The sequence below is a fragment of the Helianthus annuus genome, chromosome 1, assembly GCF_002127325.2.
Source record: "Helianthus annuus cultivar XRQ/B chromosome 1, HanXRQr2.0-SUNRISE, whole genome shotgun sequence".
In the NCBI taxonomy this organism is placed as follows: Eukaryota; Viridiplantae; Streptophyta; class Magnoliopsida; order Asterales; family Asteraceae; genus Helianthus; species Helianthus annuus.
This window is the reverse complement of record NC_035433.2, coordinates 45,130,555-45,145,486: the sequence shown is the minus strand read 5'-3', so window position 1 is coordinate 45,145,486 and position 14,932 is coordinate 45,130,555. Positions and strand designations below refer to the sequence as shown.

Genomic DNA, 14,932 nt, shown 5'->3' with positions numbered 1-14,932 from the left:
ATGTAGTCATTCATTTAAGCAATCTTAATACAATACACACATCAACTAAGAAGTAAGAACAAATACAAGTAATTTTAGTTGAAAAAAGATGAATACGTTTTCTTTTTATTATCTAAATCCTTAGGAGTTAATTTGAGCAGATGTGATATGTTCTTTTTCTTGTATTCTTGTTTACAAATCCAATGTTTCTCCACCGAAAATGTTTGATTTCCTTTAAAGGTTCATATTCACCTTTTGATGATATAGTTGATGTAGACGATGTATATTATAATAGGTTCTTCACCTGTTCAGTCTTTGACTTTTTTGTGTAACTAGAACTGAGACCCGCCGCAATGCGGCGGGGATTCTTTAGTTATGACTAAGTCGATCTAGGACTCGCACGTTATGTTAAATCTGTCAAACGGGAAAAATAGACGATGTAAAAACATTCACCCACACACGCATGTTGCGTCATGTTAACTCGCAAAATTTATAACGAAACGTAAAAAAGTTAAACAAAAGACGCACGTTGCGATGTGTTAAGGCACAAAATTTAGAACCAAGCATAAAGCGAAAAATTTGTGGAAAATGAAAACTGTAAAGGACCAAAGTTGAAAGTAAAAAAATTTGTAAGGATAGATTGCAAAAGATAAAAAGTTTTGGATTAAAAATAAAAAACAAATAGTTTCAGGTTAAAAGTAATTTATGAAATACTTTTGGGTGAAAAGTAAAAAAATGAATTTTTTTGGAAACCCCCAAAGCCAAGGATACGACAACCAGATGCATAACGATTTTTTTTTTTTGGAAAACCCCCAAAGCACACGCCACGTTGCGACGGGGCGTAAAACGGTGTCAAATAGTACTAATGTCACACAACCGTTATCGACCACCAACACTGACTCGACCTAGGGTTTGCGTGTTGCGAACCTGTCAAACATGGAAAAATAGAGGTAAAAACGTTGAACCACACATGTACGTTGCGTCGTATTAACTTGCAAAATTTGAAACAAAACATAAAAAAGTTGAACCACACTTGTACGTAGCGTCGTATTAACTCGAAAAATTAAGAACTATACGTAAAACGAAAATTTGCCAAAGATGAAAAGTATAAGTGACAAAAGTTGTGAAGTTAAATTGCAAATAATGAAAAGTTTTGGGTTAAAGTTAAAAAAACAAATTATGTAGGGTTAAAATTGCAAAAGGTAAAAACATTTAGGTTAAAAATAATGAAAAGTTTGGGTTAAAGTTAAAAAAATAAATTGTGTAGGGTTGGAATTGTAAAAGTTAAAAACCTTTGGATTAAAATTAAAAAATGAAGTTTTTTTTTTTGAAAAGCTCACAAAGCACATATTACAAGTTGTTATGCATAAAAAGTTTGCTTATTTATATATGGAGTAATGTTTACAATAATTTTAGAATACAAATGACCTTAAATTAAATGCTTAAGACACAAGTTACCTTTATTATGTTTATTTAGGCATGTAAAGAGGAGGCTGGCAACGGTGTCGGTTAAAGTAGTGGAAATTCTTACTGCGAAGGAGAAGAGTGTAAAGGTAGACTGATATTGATTTGTGATCAGTGGATTTGAAAGGATTTGATAGAAGTACACCTCTTTGAGGATGTGGTCCAAGATAAGAGTTTGTGAAGATGAAGGATTAAAGTCAGAGACTTTTAGGTGAGAGTTTAGATGTGGTTGTGCCTTGTCTTAAGGCCATGCGTAGTGAGCCTTGAAGTTCAAGCCCCTTCCTTGTACATGATTCGACACGTGAGTTCTAGTCAGCAAAGGGGCATTAGGCTAGTGGGTGTGGTGATGCGCCATCCTCAAGGGATGGGCCTCCACGTCACCAAGTAAGGGCTCCAAATGGACCAAGGGTGTGGAGGATGGGTCTCCCTTTGATTTTTTATTGTTTTTTTTTTATAATAATTCAACAATTTTTTAAACATAATTGAAAAAAAATCCATAATTTATAAAATAAAACATTACACAACATAAAAAAACACTACATAACTTATAAAAAATACTAGATTGCTAAAACAAATCCTAAGAATTCCATTTCTGGAGATCTTTTCTTTCATTTTACGCAAAATGTGGCTGTCTTCTTCCAGATACGTGTTGATATCAGTTGTCATTATATTTTATTCCTCTCTTTCTGCCGCCTCTTGCTTCAACCTTAGTTGTTCGTCTACTTCACGTTGCTTCACTTTTACCTTTTCGGCTGTGACCTCGGCATATGCTTTGAAATGGGCCATGAAATCGTCCCTTTTCGAACTGCCCCCTGATGAGAATTGTTTGCAGCCGCTGCCCTTTTGGCTTTGTCCCTTCCCGTGGGACGTTCCTCCTCTCAAACTACATTCTCTTCCTCGTCAAATTCAGGCCCGTCGTTTAAATTTATCTAACAACGTGCGTCCGAGCTCCTCGCACTGTAACTTTCAGTCTCTAAGGTTTTGGTACGTTTAGCGGTAGTGATGGCAAAAAAGTCCAAGCCTGACGGGAATACCCGAAACCTGAAACATATGGGCCGGGTATACCCGAAGCCCAATGGGTATGGGTCGGTTCAGGCACAAATTATTTAACCTCATCTTTTACGGGTTGAGATGATCTTACCAGTGGCGATGATGATTGTGGTTGCGATTGAAATTGCGAGTTATACGGGTTTCGCATTAACATTTGTTGCATCGATTGCATTTGTTGCATTTGAGTGAAAGCGTTGGGGCTTTGATGGAAAACCGCAAACGAAAATTGTGAGGCCTATTAATTCGGATCGAGGGTTAGAGTGTAGCGGGTAACGAGAATAAGTTTGGATTTGGTTGTTTGGGTTGTAGGGTTCCATTGCTTTTATAAAAAAATTTTAAGAGAATGTATATAAATGTGAGGGAGAATTGAGATGAGATAGTGTGAAAAATGGTTTTAGGTTTGAGGTATTTATAAAAGAAAATAATTAATTAATTTTCTTTAAAGAAATAGCGTTGCAAACGACTATATTTTTGAATTATGGGCCGTCGAGACCGGCAAAAGGTTGATGTTGGGGACGAGCCGACCTTGGGGGGGGTGTAGCCGAACCCCGACGTCCCGCGGACGGTCCCCACACACAAGAGCGTTATTTTTTTTGAAAGGTTTGAATTATTCGCGAATGTCGGGAGGCCTAGCATATGTTGTCTTAACCGGGTCCGCGCTAGAGAGCCCCTCGCACAACATATCCCCAATTTAAACCCCTCAATGAGAAACCCCTATCACCCAGACTCGAACTTGAGACCTGGAGGGGAAAATTCACTCGTGTCCACCATAGGTGGAACTTAATATAACAACCCTAACATAAACCGACACCCTCTTAAATTTTTTTCGACACCCTAAGATATTTTAAAATATCCCAATATGTCCTAAAATACACCCCATATGCGAAAACAGGACCCGTATACCTTTAATATTATTAAAATTAATTAAAAACAAGAAAAATAAGGCTATCGCGAGGCGCGTAGCCTTTGGCTACAGCCTACGCGAGCCGCGAGCGAGTGATGGCTGGCGCGACCCCAGGCCGCCACGTGGCACAACACCCGTCGAAGCTATCTCGTGACCAATCAACCCTACGGCCCTATTACCCTACGTCGCGGGCCGCGTAAGCCTTAGCTTACTCTTACGCGTGCCGCGAGAGACTCGAACTACAGCCCTATATAAAGAGGGCATCGGCCTTCAGTTCCGATCGCTCATTTCCTTTTCTTTATCTCGAATTTCTGATATTATAAGCTATACACGGGTATAATATCCCCCTAAATAACCAAGTTCTGCTCCGTTGTAAGTATCATAACCCCTGGATACGTATTAGATACTCTGCCCGATTGATCTAGGGTTCCGTAACGGCTGTCGTGGTTCTGCCCGACGTAGTCGTTGGAATGCCGTCTCGGGGAGGGTATTACAACTGTTAAAATGAGTTATTAAACTAACATGTGTGCATTTGTGTAATTTATAGGTATCACCAGGAAACCCTTACCGAAAACCTAAGACAGCAATGTGAGTCATCTCTTTTTTGCAAATTGTTTTTACAAAACCTCACACGATTAATTATATACTAAACAGTTATTGAGTATTTGTAAGGATACAATTATCGTCGGTATGTTGGGATTTTGTATACAAAATGTGTTACTGCCTTGCTAGGAGTAACATTTCCACAAGTCGGGTTGACAGTACCATGGGTGGTAATTGATATGACTTGGAAACAAATGTAATTATGAGACCGCCCTCAATATTGTACAATGGTTTTTATTTAAACTTGATTAAACTGGGATTCACTCACCAGTATTTCCCACTGACAAATGTTTTTAAACGCGTTTTAGGTAACAAAATGTGAAAGCCAAATAGAAGCCAGCTGGACAACACTGAAGGCCTGGAAAAGTGGCAATAAAGTTACATAAATTAAATAGACGTTTTTATTAAATAAAGATAGGATTTATTCCTATGAAAATGTGTGTACTGAAAACCTGAGATTATTTCCATATGTTTAATATTATGAAAGCGTGGTATTTTACTCTGATAAAATATTTCCTAACTACGGTCCTGATGTAAATTCCGCTGCTAAAATTGATAAAATAACAGATACCACCAGAACTGGCCGCGGCCGCCCGTTCCCGGGACAGTTAGGGGACGGGGGTTGCGACACTTAAATACCCGTGGCCACCACTAGAGCACTAGTGATGGTTCACAAGAGCCTTATGGAGCTTAAAGTTCAAAAGTGGTGTAGTCGTATAATGTCCCATAATACCCCTTGCAATGATTACCCAATTATTTATTTTTAATTTCTTTTCTTCTTTTTAGAAAACACATTAAATAATATTACATTAAATAAAAATACATTAATATTAAAAACACACAAATAATACTATTCGTCTTAACTTTCATCTTCGCTTTCGCCATACTCGTCTTCATCTTCCCTTTCTTCTTCACCCTCGTTTGGAATCTACCGAACCGACTATGTATGTTGGACCAATCCAATGCTAACGCGCAATGTGCTATCTCGGAATGCATTTGATGCGTGCCTGATACTCTTTCAGCCATTGTTGCTTGTGGATATTGCTAAACATCGTCCGATATATAATTTTGACATATTTCTTTTCCTTCATCTTCTAATATCATATTATGCATGATTATTCATTTTTTCCTTTGGTCCATGCACAACAAGGATTTCTTAAATAATTCCAACGCTGTTGAAGAACCCCAAAGCATCTCTCAATGTCCTTTCATGCAGACTCTTGAACTTTCTTAAAATTTGCTTTTTTTCATCGATCGGATCACTAAACGTTTTCACGATAATCGAGTACTGTGGATATATTCCATAACTCAAATAGTATCCGTGTGGGTAGTAGTTTCCGTTAGCCCAAAATGAAGCCTTTGCTCTTGTAACACCCTAACTCATTTTTAACCGAAAAGACGTAGCGGAATACATACCATAAAACTTTGTTCTTTATTAACTATTTGACATACTTGAAGGTTCATTTATAAAATGTCAAACACTTTCTTGAAAAGAATTACAACATTCATTCTTAATTAACATATCAAATGTAATATATAAATACAAACTACATGACCACCCTTCCCGTACAATCCTTACTCTTTGACTCGATCTACACCCACTTGTCGTTGATGGTGATAGAGAAAATCTGTGTAAATCCTCCAGCCACCATATACAATCAACCCATTAGTAATTGATAACATCATACAAAATGAAATACATATATTTAAAGACCGTATAGAATTCTAGCTACATAATTCTATTTCGTTCGATTATACTCTCGAATCTACTTGCTCCAAATTCGACACCAATTCCTCGAGAGCCCAACGTTCTTATATCTGCATTACATTTCTTTTATGACGGAACACGATTAGTAACACATTTTCTCAACACATTGAAAATTCACATCTTCTCATGTACACGTATCATTGGTATACATTCATTCAACCACAGCATGTGTATGCACTTTCCTAAAACCAATTACATACCAACCAGTCCCCTACTTATATCACACATTTCACGTTACTTACATCCACTATGATTACTTATCTCCAACACACATACAAGTCTCGATTGACTTATTTACATTCGATTATCATACTTATTCATGCATGCATACACCTATCTACCTATAAGCTTTTATCAGTTTTTATCACCTTTCAGGGTTCTGGTGGGGTCACGGAACAGGTTTAAGGAGGTACGGGACTCGCGGTACGGAAAACCAACAAAAACAGCGATTCAGACCTGCAGGCGGCGTTGGTGACGGCCTAGGGTCGTGTCGGGGACGCCCCGTGCATTATCACGTCGTTAAAAAGTGGCGTAGACAGCAATTTAAGCCGTCTGAACTTAGGGGCAGAGTCGGCGATGCCCCCTTTGTGTTACAGACGATGTTTTCCTTTGTTTCAGATTGTAAGACTTGTTTCCAAGCTTCGTTCCGACCCGAACTGACCCATAACGCCTCGTAACATACCGTAACCTTCTGTAACATCCCGTAACATTTTGTAACATCCCGTAACACCCCGTTTCATTATCGTTATGCAAAATCCTTAAAATTTAAATGTACTTACTTGCTTTGCGTCTCGGAGCGAACACACACTATGCATGAGTTTGCTCATTCAACTCACTAACCGTGTGTTCCGGGGTTCTAAGACGTGAAATAATCATTATTCAAATCCTCAATTCATTCCATACCTTTTCCAACCCAATCCCCATATTCTTTGGCTAAATCTGTCGACTAAAAGTTTTGACCCGTTTGCCCCTATGATGAGGTTTCACCAGGTTGACATAGTACGACTACTACAACCGTTCTCATCCAAGCATTTCCATTATTTGCAAATCCTTACTTGATTTCAATTATTCATACATAAATAACTTATACATAACTTCACTTAAACAAAATAAGAAGTGATTCCGGAAATCGCTTACCTTGAGCGTCCGTATTTGTGTTTGCTTCCTTGCCTCCTCTTGACGAGTTGACCTTTCATGTTAGAGTCCATCTCGACATGACTCCTATCCTTTCAAGTTTTCACATTCGTATTATAGTTAGTACACACGTCCATTTTTACAATCGTTCATTTCCTTTTTTATTCATACATAACTTGACTTTCATAGATCAATCACGACGTATATAAGACATAGGTTGATAGTCACTTTGTTTCACATCCATGCAACTCAATTATCATTATACATAACACATAGAAGATCTAGAACACATCACATGGTTTACTATTCTCACAATTGTGTTCAAAAGCTTAAACATGGTATTCATTCGTTGTTGACTTTCAAAATTTAACTATCTAGCCTACACACTTTTAACTTATAAACATGTATCCATTTTAATATAGTTGACCATACTAATGATACCATATGCACTTCATGCCCATGTCGTAGGTCACACACAACATAGTCAATTCCTTCCACCTAGTCATCTCATAATGCTACAACTAATAACATCATTTAAGATTAACTAATTTAACATTATCCATGGTTCTAACATTATCCCTACTGGTAAATCCACATGTCATACAATGACACCACTTTGGCCTCTTGTTCCCAACTATACAAACAATTAAACGCCTAAGATGTACCAAAGCTTCAAGCATATAGTACAAGCTCCTAATGTATGCTTCTACCACATCATTCTAATGAATCAAATTTCCACATGAATTCTATCTAAAACACACTTCTCATGTTAGTTTGCTAACAAATGCATCGTTATCACTTTCTATATATATTTACCCACAACTTGCATACATTTTTCACATAACATTGTCATTCAGACATTTCATCATACATTTGGCATGCGTACTACTTTCTAAGCATAATGTACACGTAGTTCATGCCTAATCTACCTAGTTTATACATAAATCATCAAGTTTCTTTCCTAATACGAGTATCATTCTTATCATAACAATAAGCATGTCAAAACACCATATTTCCTTAAATCCATTCATACAAAACCAAATTTATTCAAAACCCTAATTTATTTAACATAGTTTACCATATCAAAATTTCCAATTGAGGTGGTTAATCATCATTGATACCAAATTAGTGCATGTATACACAAATCCAACCATCTTACACCTCCAATTTACCTAATTGGGGTTGATTAATCAAAACCCACCAAAACTTCCAACTAAGAAGGTTCAAGAGATGAATTTGATACTTACTTGATATTTAGAAGGTGATGAACACCTTGAAATTTACGGATTATCCATGCAAGTTCCAAACCATCCTCTTCTTCCTCATTTGATTCACAAGAACACACACTATGTGTGTGTTAAATATGCATCTGCCCAAGAATGGGCTTTCCTTTTTCTCCATCTTTTTATTTAAAACACTTTCCAACTTATCCCTTATAACCCCTATAGTTTGCAATCTTACCCCATATACCCCAAACCTTATTTCCACTTTTGGACTTGTAGTATTAACTAAGTTATTTAACTTAGTTATCACTTTCCATTCTACAACCCTCAAAATCATACTAGAGAATAAAAATATTTGGGTTTTTGTGGTGTTACAGCTGTTGTACCAGAAATGAAATCCTCTACCACATGCGACTGTTCGAAAAAAGTTTATGTCACTGCATGACCCGACAACACCAAAGTAGGCTGACCAAACCCAAAGGTCGTATGAAGCAACCGCTTTAAGAATAACTGATGGTCCTTTTTGGTCACCACGTGTGTATTGACCTCACCATGCGGTTAGACAATTATACCATGGCCAATGACGCCAATCTTAACCTCTAATCATGCCTGGTAAACCATGTTCTTGTGAATGCACCTCATAAATTTGTTGTAGATCGTACCAAGTGGGCTTTCTCAGATAACGCTCATCATTTAAATTTACTATTCCTTTATAAAAAGAAATATACATACATATTAAACTAACTATAAAAATATTCTGAATAAATAAAACGTAAAATAATTTTTTTTTAAATTGTAGTATACCGTAACAAAAATACCCTAAGGTGATGCGTGTTGTTTTCTCAGCCATCTTTAAATACTCATTAATGATGTTAGTCGTGTTTTCGTAGGCAAGCACGCATAGCGCTGAAGTACACTTTTGGATAACGGTAATTCCAAGCATCCCTTACGCATTTGGTTTTTGCTTAAAGTATTCTAACATGTTTTAAAAATCTCTGGTAATGCATAGAAATAAACGTTTACTAATCCGGAAACGACGCCTAAAAATATTTGGGTTTGGGTATGTCGGCGCTTCGTTAAAGTAATCTTTCATAAAACGAGTGTTTGCCGTAATTCGGTCTCGTTCCGTTTATTCTTCTTAGCCAAATTGGGAGTGAACGTTGACTAACATGTTTCATACATCTCGTCGCGAACTGACACGTAATCGTAACCTCCTCTTCTTCGAGCTCCTCGTCGGTCGTGTCACCGTCATCGGCTAAAAACTCTTTGTAATAATAATTTGCAACAGATGATGAAGATGTAGGTGAATCCATTTTTATGTATTTGGTCTGGGTATGTTTTTGTTTTTATGAGAGGTGTGAGTATGAGTGTATATATAGATATTGGAATTAATTTTTTTTATTGGAAAACATAACCGTTGAAGAATACCGTTGCACTACGTTCGGATTTTTTTATTGACCAATTCAATTTCGTTCGGCTGTGTTAAACACCTATCGATTTTTTATGGGAAAACGCCCCGGGGGCGGTGTTTCGACGTGTTGTGGCGTGATCTTTTCCACTTCACGCTCAATCACATCACCACTACGGGTAATTTAAGGGACATAGATTTTCCTACACTTTATGGTGACTTTGATTGTGTTTGTTTTCGATGTGTATGCGTATCTATTGTTTTATGATGTTATACCTACCTTCATTTTACTGTGTTACGGTTTCATCACTTCTTTTGTCTTGTTTAGCTTTATATTACTTTTTAGTGTTGTGTTTTTATAGAGTTAGAGGTCTCTCGAAACAAACTCTCTATCTTTAAGAATAGAGATAAGATTTGCCTACATTCTCTATTTTTGGATTCTACCATTAGCTTTATTTTTTTTTAATGAGATTTAGCGTCTGTTGTTTTCGTTGTATATGACAAAGCATCGTTTATAATACTTAGGTAATCCTTCTATTTCTTTATTATTAAAAGGGTAAAAAAGCATCGTTTATAGTGCTTAGGTAATCCTTCTATTTCTTTATTATTAAAAGGGTAACAACTTTTTACAACGTTGGTTCAAAGTGCATGTAATCAACCTCTCATTCTTATATATAGGCTCACAAACATCTAACTATGCACTACCAAATTCCTTTCTCCCACCAGCTTTAAACAGCATCTTTTTTATCTTTCTTCAAATTGTTGAACTCATGGCTTCTTCGCCATCTTTTCACATGTATAGCCTACCAACATGCATAATGTGTTTATGTGTGTTAATTGAGACAACTTCAGGTCAACTTTCAGCCAACTTTTATGGTAGCTCATGCCCTAATTTTAGCTCCATCATATCAAGTGCTGTGAACTCCGCGGTCTCAAATGAAGCTCGAATGGGAGCTTCTTTACTTCGTCTACATTTCCATGATTGCTTTGTTAACGCAAGTCTTCAATCACTATCTCTCCTTTGTTTCTTATGGGTTAATATTCTATAGTTTATTAAACACCTAAACGAGCTAATGTTTCAAAGAAACAAATTGCTTTTAAATCCATATCAATAATAAGTTTGTTTATAACGTTTACTAAAGTTTTCTAGTTACTTAAATATATGTTCAAATTCTGTTGCTTTCTAATTTATTAAAAAAACCCTTAATGTCATCTATGATATTTTATTTTAAATTTTGTTATCTTTCATGTTATGTTGACTTTAAAGCAGAAGCTTACGCGGGTTTAGTTGTTGACATAGTCGGAGCAACAAAAGTCGTTTTCATAAATCACAATCTGTATTTTACGTCCGATTAGACACGTGGAGACTTTTTCAAAACTTTGTCGGAGATTGATTGATTGTTAGGTTAAAGGGTGTGGTTATAAGGCTATATTTGTCGGTGATTGATTGATTGTTAGGTTATAGGGTGTGGTAGGGGTGAGCAAGAAAACCGAAATAACCGAACCGTAACCGAATAACCGAAATAACCGAACCGAAAAAACCGAACCGAAACAAAAACCGACGGTTCGGTTTTAGGATTTTTAATAACCGAAAATTTCGGTTCGGTTTTCGGATAAACTTTTTTAATAACCGAAAAAAACCGAACCGAACCGATAAGTTACAATTCATATATTTTTATGTTTAAGTTTAAATTGTTTAAGTGTTTAACCCAATGCTAGTAGAAAATGTTAATGTTATTTTTGAATGTTAAGTGTTTATAATAAAAACATTATAACTGAAATGATTTATTATTACCTATAAGATATACCAAAATTTAAAAATTAAGTTTAATAAAAACTTTGAAGAAACATAAAGATAGATTAGAAGGTTAGGTTTATATAAACAATATATTAATTAAAGAGTTTAACTATAATAACTTAAATATAAGCATGTAAAAAGATTGTTATAATATAAATAATACTTTTTATTTTTTGAATCTTACATAATTTTGTTTCAAAAACCGAAATAACCGAAAACCGAACCGAACCGACGTAAAAACCGAAAAACTGAAACCGAAAAAAACCAAAACCGAACGGTTTTTAAAACCCGAAAACCGACATTTCGGTTTCGGTTTTGATTTTACCCAAAAACCGAACCGAACCGAACCGTGCACACCCCTAGGGTGTGGTCATAATTTTCAACATCACCATTATCTTTCATATCAGTGTCATGTTATCTCACTCTCATCCACCATTATATATGGCGTGGTCATCATTCAAACCACCATCCTCATTTTTTTAAAATTTATTTTGTGTAAAATATATTTAACTAATTAAGAAAAGGGGGGGTGCATTGTTGCTATGGTTTAATTCATACGAATCATGATTGTTCCCTAAGAGGGGTGGTGTATAGTGGCGGACCTACCTTACAATAAGGGGTAGCCTCCGCTATCCCTTAACGGTCCGACAGTAGTGTAAATTTTCGAAAAAATTGACATTTTTTTGACGTTTTTTCAATTTCGTTACCTTTTTTTTTTAAAAAGGATTTTCCAGATCCGCCAATGGTGGTGTAGCACATTATCCACCATCCTAGGTGACAATCCATGACTCATCCCATGCCCCCATACCACTTAGCCAAACCCTTATGACCCGCCACATCATCGCCATGTCACAAACCTCTAATCAACCATCCAAAACCCCTACCCTAAAGGTGTGGTCATGACCCAAACCACAAAACATTCAAATCTTGGAAAACAAAAAAAGTGGACCGTGATGGCCGTGGTTTAATCCACGCGAACCATGGTGGATGAATAGAGGGTATAACAATCCATTAATAATCCTATGTGACGATTGATGACCTAACCCATACCCCCACACCATTTAGCCTTATATAAATTAAGACCCAAATCATCACCCCATACCCCACAACCTGATAGTTTAACACAAGTGCATGACTCTAGTAGAGAACCAATTAATTTAAACATTGAATTAAGGCTCAATAGTTTGGCAACCTGTCTATGGCTATACGTTCAGTTGTGCGACCTCTCAACACATTTTCTCTTATAATATAATAGCTCGTTAATTCGAACATATAAACAGTACTTATGCTAGTTTATCTAAAGTGAATTTCAACCCTTTTTTCCTTTATCTAGTTGGTTGGTATACGAGTGTGTTAAGTGTAAATAATTTTCGTATATTTTTTCTCCCTCACACTATTAACTTTGTTGTCGTAGGTGTAGTTACAAATCTATAACTAATTAATAATAAATAAGTAACTGGTTCGCTACATGTAATAATTATGTGAGCCGAACTTTTTATATAGTTACTGAATATTCATTAGTTACTTGGTTATGATTTTAAGACGGAATATCATCAAATGCCAGAAACTAAGTAAACGTTGTCAGCCCAGTGGCCACCGACCCCCACTTTAAACCGGCTCGAGGATCCATAGAGGTCACGGGTTTGAAACCTGGTAACCCTAGGCTCTTCAGTTCCCCTCGAGTTGGCAGGGGTTCTCCGCCAGGCAGCGTTGTCAGGTCGCTGGCTTGGGAAGTGGGATCACTTCTGTGGTCGAGGGTACCGTGCATCTACCCTTTTTTTTCTATATGATTTTAAGTAACCTTATTTTTTTCAATCTGATTACGTAATACATACCATGATCCTGAATTGAATATGAGCAGGTTAACTTATTGAGTTGTTTTGTTTTATATCAATTATCTTATTATTTTGGAATCATTTGTAGGGTTGTGATGCATCAGTGCTACTTGATGACAGTGCAAATTTCACAGGAGAAAAAACAGCTGGACCTAATAATAATTCATTGAGAGGATTTGATGTTATTGACACCATCAAATCTCAACTAGAGAATTCATGCCCAGGAGTCGTCTCGTGTGCCGATATGTTAGCAGCCGCTGCACGTGATTCCGTTGTAGCAGTAAGAGACATAAAAATTTCTTCTTAGTTTTGCAGCATTTATAATATTTTACACCATTATATATAATACAGTTATTATCAACTTGGGTGAATAGTGATTTACTATGGTTTTGTTTTCAGCTCGGCGGGCCAAGTTGGAACCTGACGTTTGGGAGGAGGGACTCTACAACCGCTAGTTTAAGTGCCGCAAATTCCAACATTCCAGCACCTACTTTGAACCTTAGTGGTCTCATTACATCCTTTTCAAACCAAGGATTTACAACTAATGAAATGGTTGCTCTATCAGGTAATCAATCACGTAAACCTTTAAAAAGCGTTCTGAGCGAGTTATTTCAACTCTACACTTTTTTTCCTTTGAATCAAAATTAAAACATTAAGTTCAATTTTTGTGAGCCAACAAGTAATTAGTTTATCGGAATCCAAGTCAAAATTAGATGAATAGGGTTTTTCTTTGTTGACATAAGATCTAATTGTGTAAAGAATCAAAAGTGATCACAGAAAATCGAAAATCCGCCCCCTTTTCTTTATTCCTTTTTCTATATTCCTTATTGTTGATTTGATCAAGAAGCCTCTATTAAAAAGATAAAAGATGAAATTCTTATAATTAAGCAAAAAAAAAAAAAAAATATCTCATGTGATTAGATTTGCAAGCCAAATACTTAAACAAGTATGTAAATTTTCGCGATATATCAAAAGCGTATGAGTAATGATTTATGTCATAATTTATTTTTGTAAATGTACACCAATGTAGGATCTCATACTATTGGCCAAGCAAGGTGTACAGTGTTTCGAGCTCGCATCTACAACGAAACCAACATAAATTCATCACTTGCTACATCATTAAGAGCGAATTGTCCATCAAGTGGTGGTGACAATAATCTGTCTCCGTTAGATGTTGTTTCTCCCACGTCATTCGACAATGCATACTTCAGTAATTTGTTGAACCAAAATGGTTTATTGCATTCTGATCAAGAGCTTTTTAATAATGGTTCAACTGATGCCCAAGTAAGAACATACAGCTCAAATGCGGCAACCTTCTCGACTGACTTTGCAAATGCAATGGTCAAGATGAGTAACCTTAACCCATTGACGGGATCAAGTGGCGAAGTAAGGACCAATTGCCGAAGAACGAATTGATTACTTCTTATATTTTGGAATATGAAGTTATTTCTTAAATAAAATTCTTGAAACAAGGATATTGTGTGTGATGAGTTGCAATTGTACTTTGTTCTATAGTATTATAAATTTTTTTAGAAGTTCACTGAGTTATTCTACTGTAATATTTTGTACCACAAATAGGATAATAAGAACTTGTTTTGAATGCTTAAGAATTAAGATCATATGTTACGAGAACAATATTCTATATGATGATGAGTAAAATTAGGAAGATGGCATGTGATGGATACAGAAATCGACCGAACGAACAAAATGATGTGGTATTAGAAATATTAAGTGATTGAGGAAAAACCTCTATAAGATGTGACACC

The 14,932-nt window shown here is 36.2% G+C and overlaps 1 protein-coding gene across 1 annotated transcript; it reads left to right on the top strand.

Annotated features, from left to right (window-relative positions):
• The first annotated feature begins 10,248 nt into the window (after positions 1-10,248).
• Positions 10,249-14,714, top strand: LOC110897460 (cationic peroxidase 1). The gene is made up of 4 exons (XM_022144210.2): positions 10,249-10,528; positions 13,255-13,446; positions 13,566-13,731; positions 14,197-14,714. Exons 1-4 carry the CDS (start codon positions 10,304-10,306, stop codon positions 14,580-14,582), a joined length of 969 nt encoding a protein of 322 aa, XP_021999902.1. The 5' UTR covers positions 10,249-10,303; the 3' UTR covers positions 14,583-14,714.
• Positions 14,715-14,932: the final 218 nt, after the last annotated feature.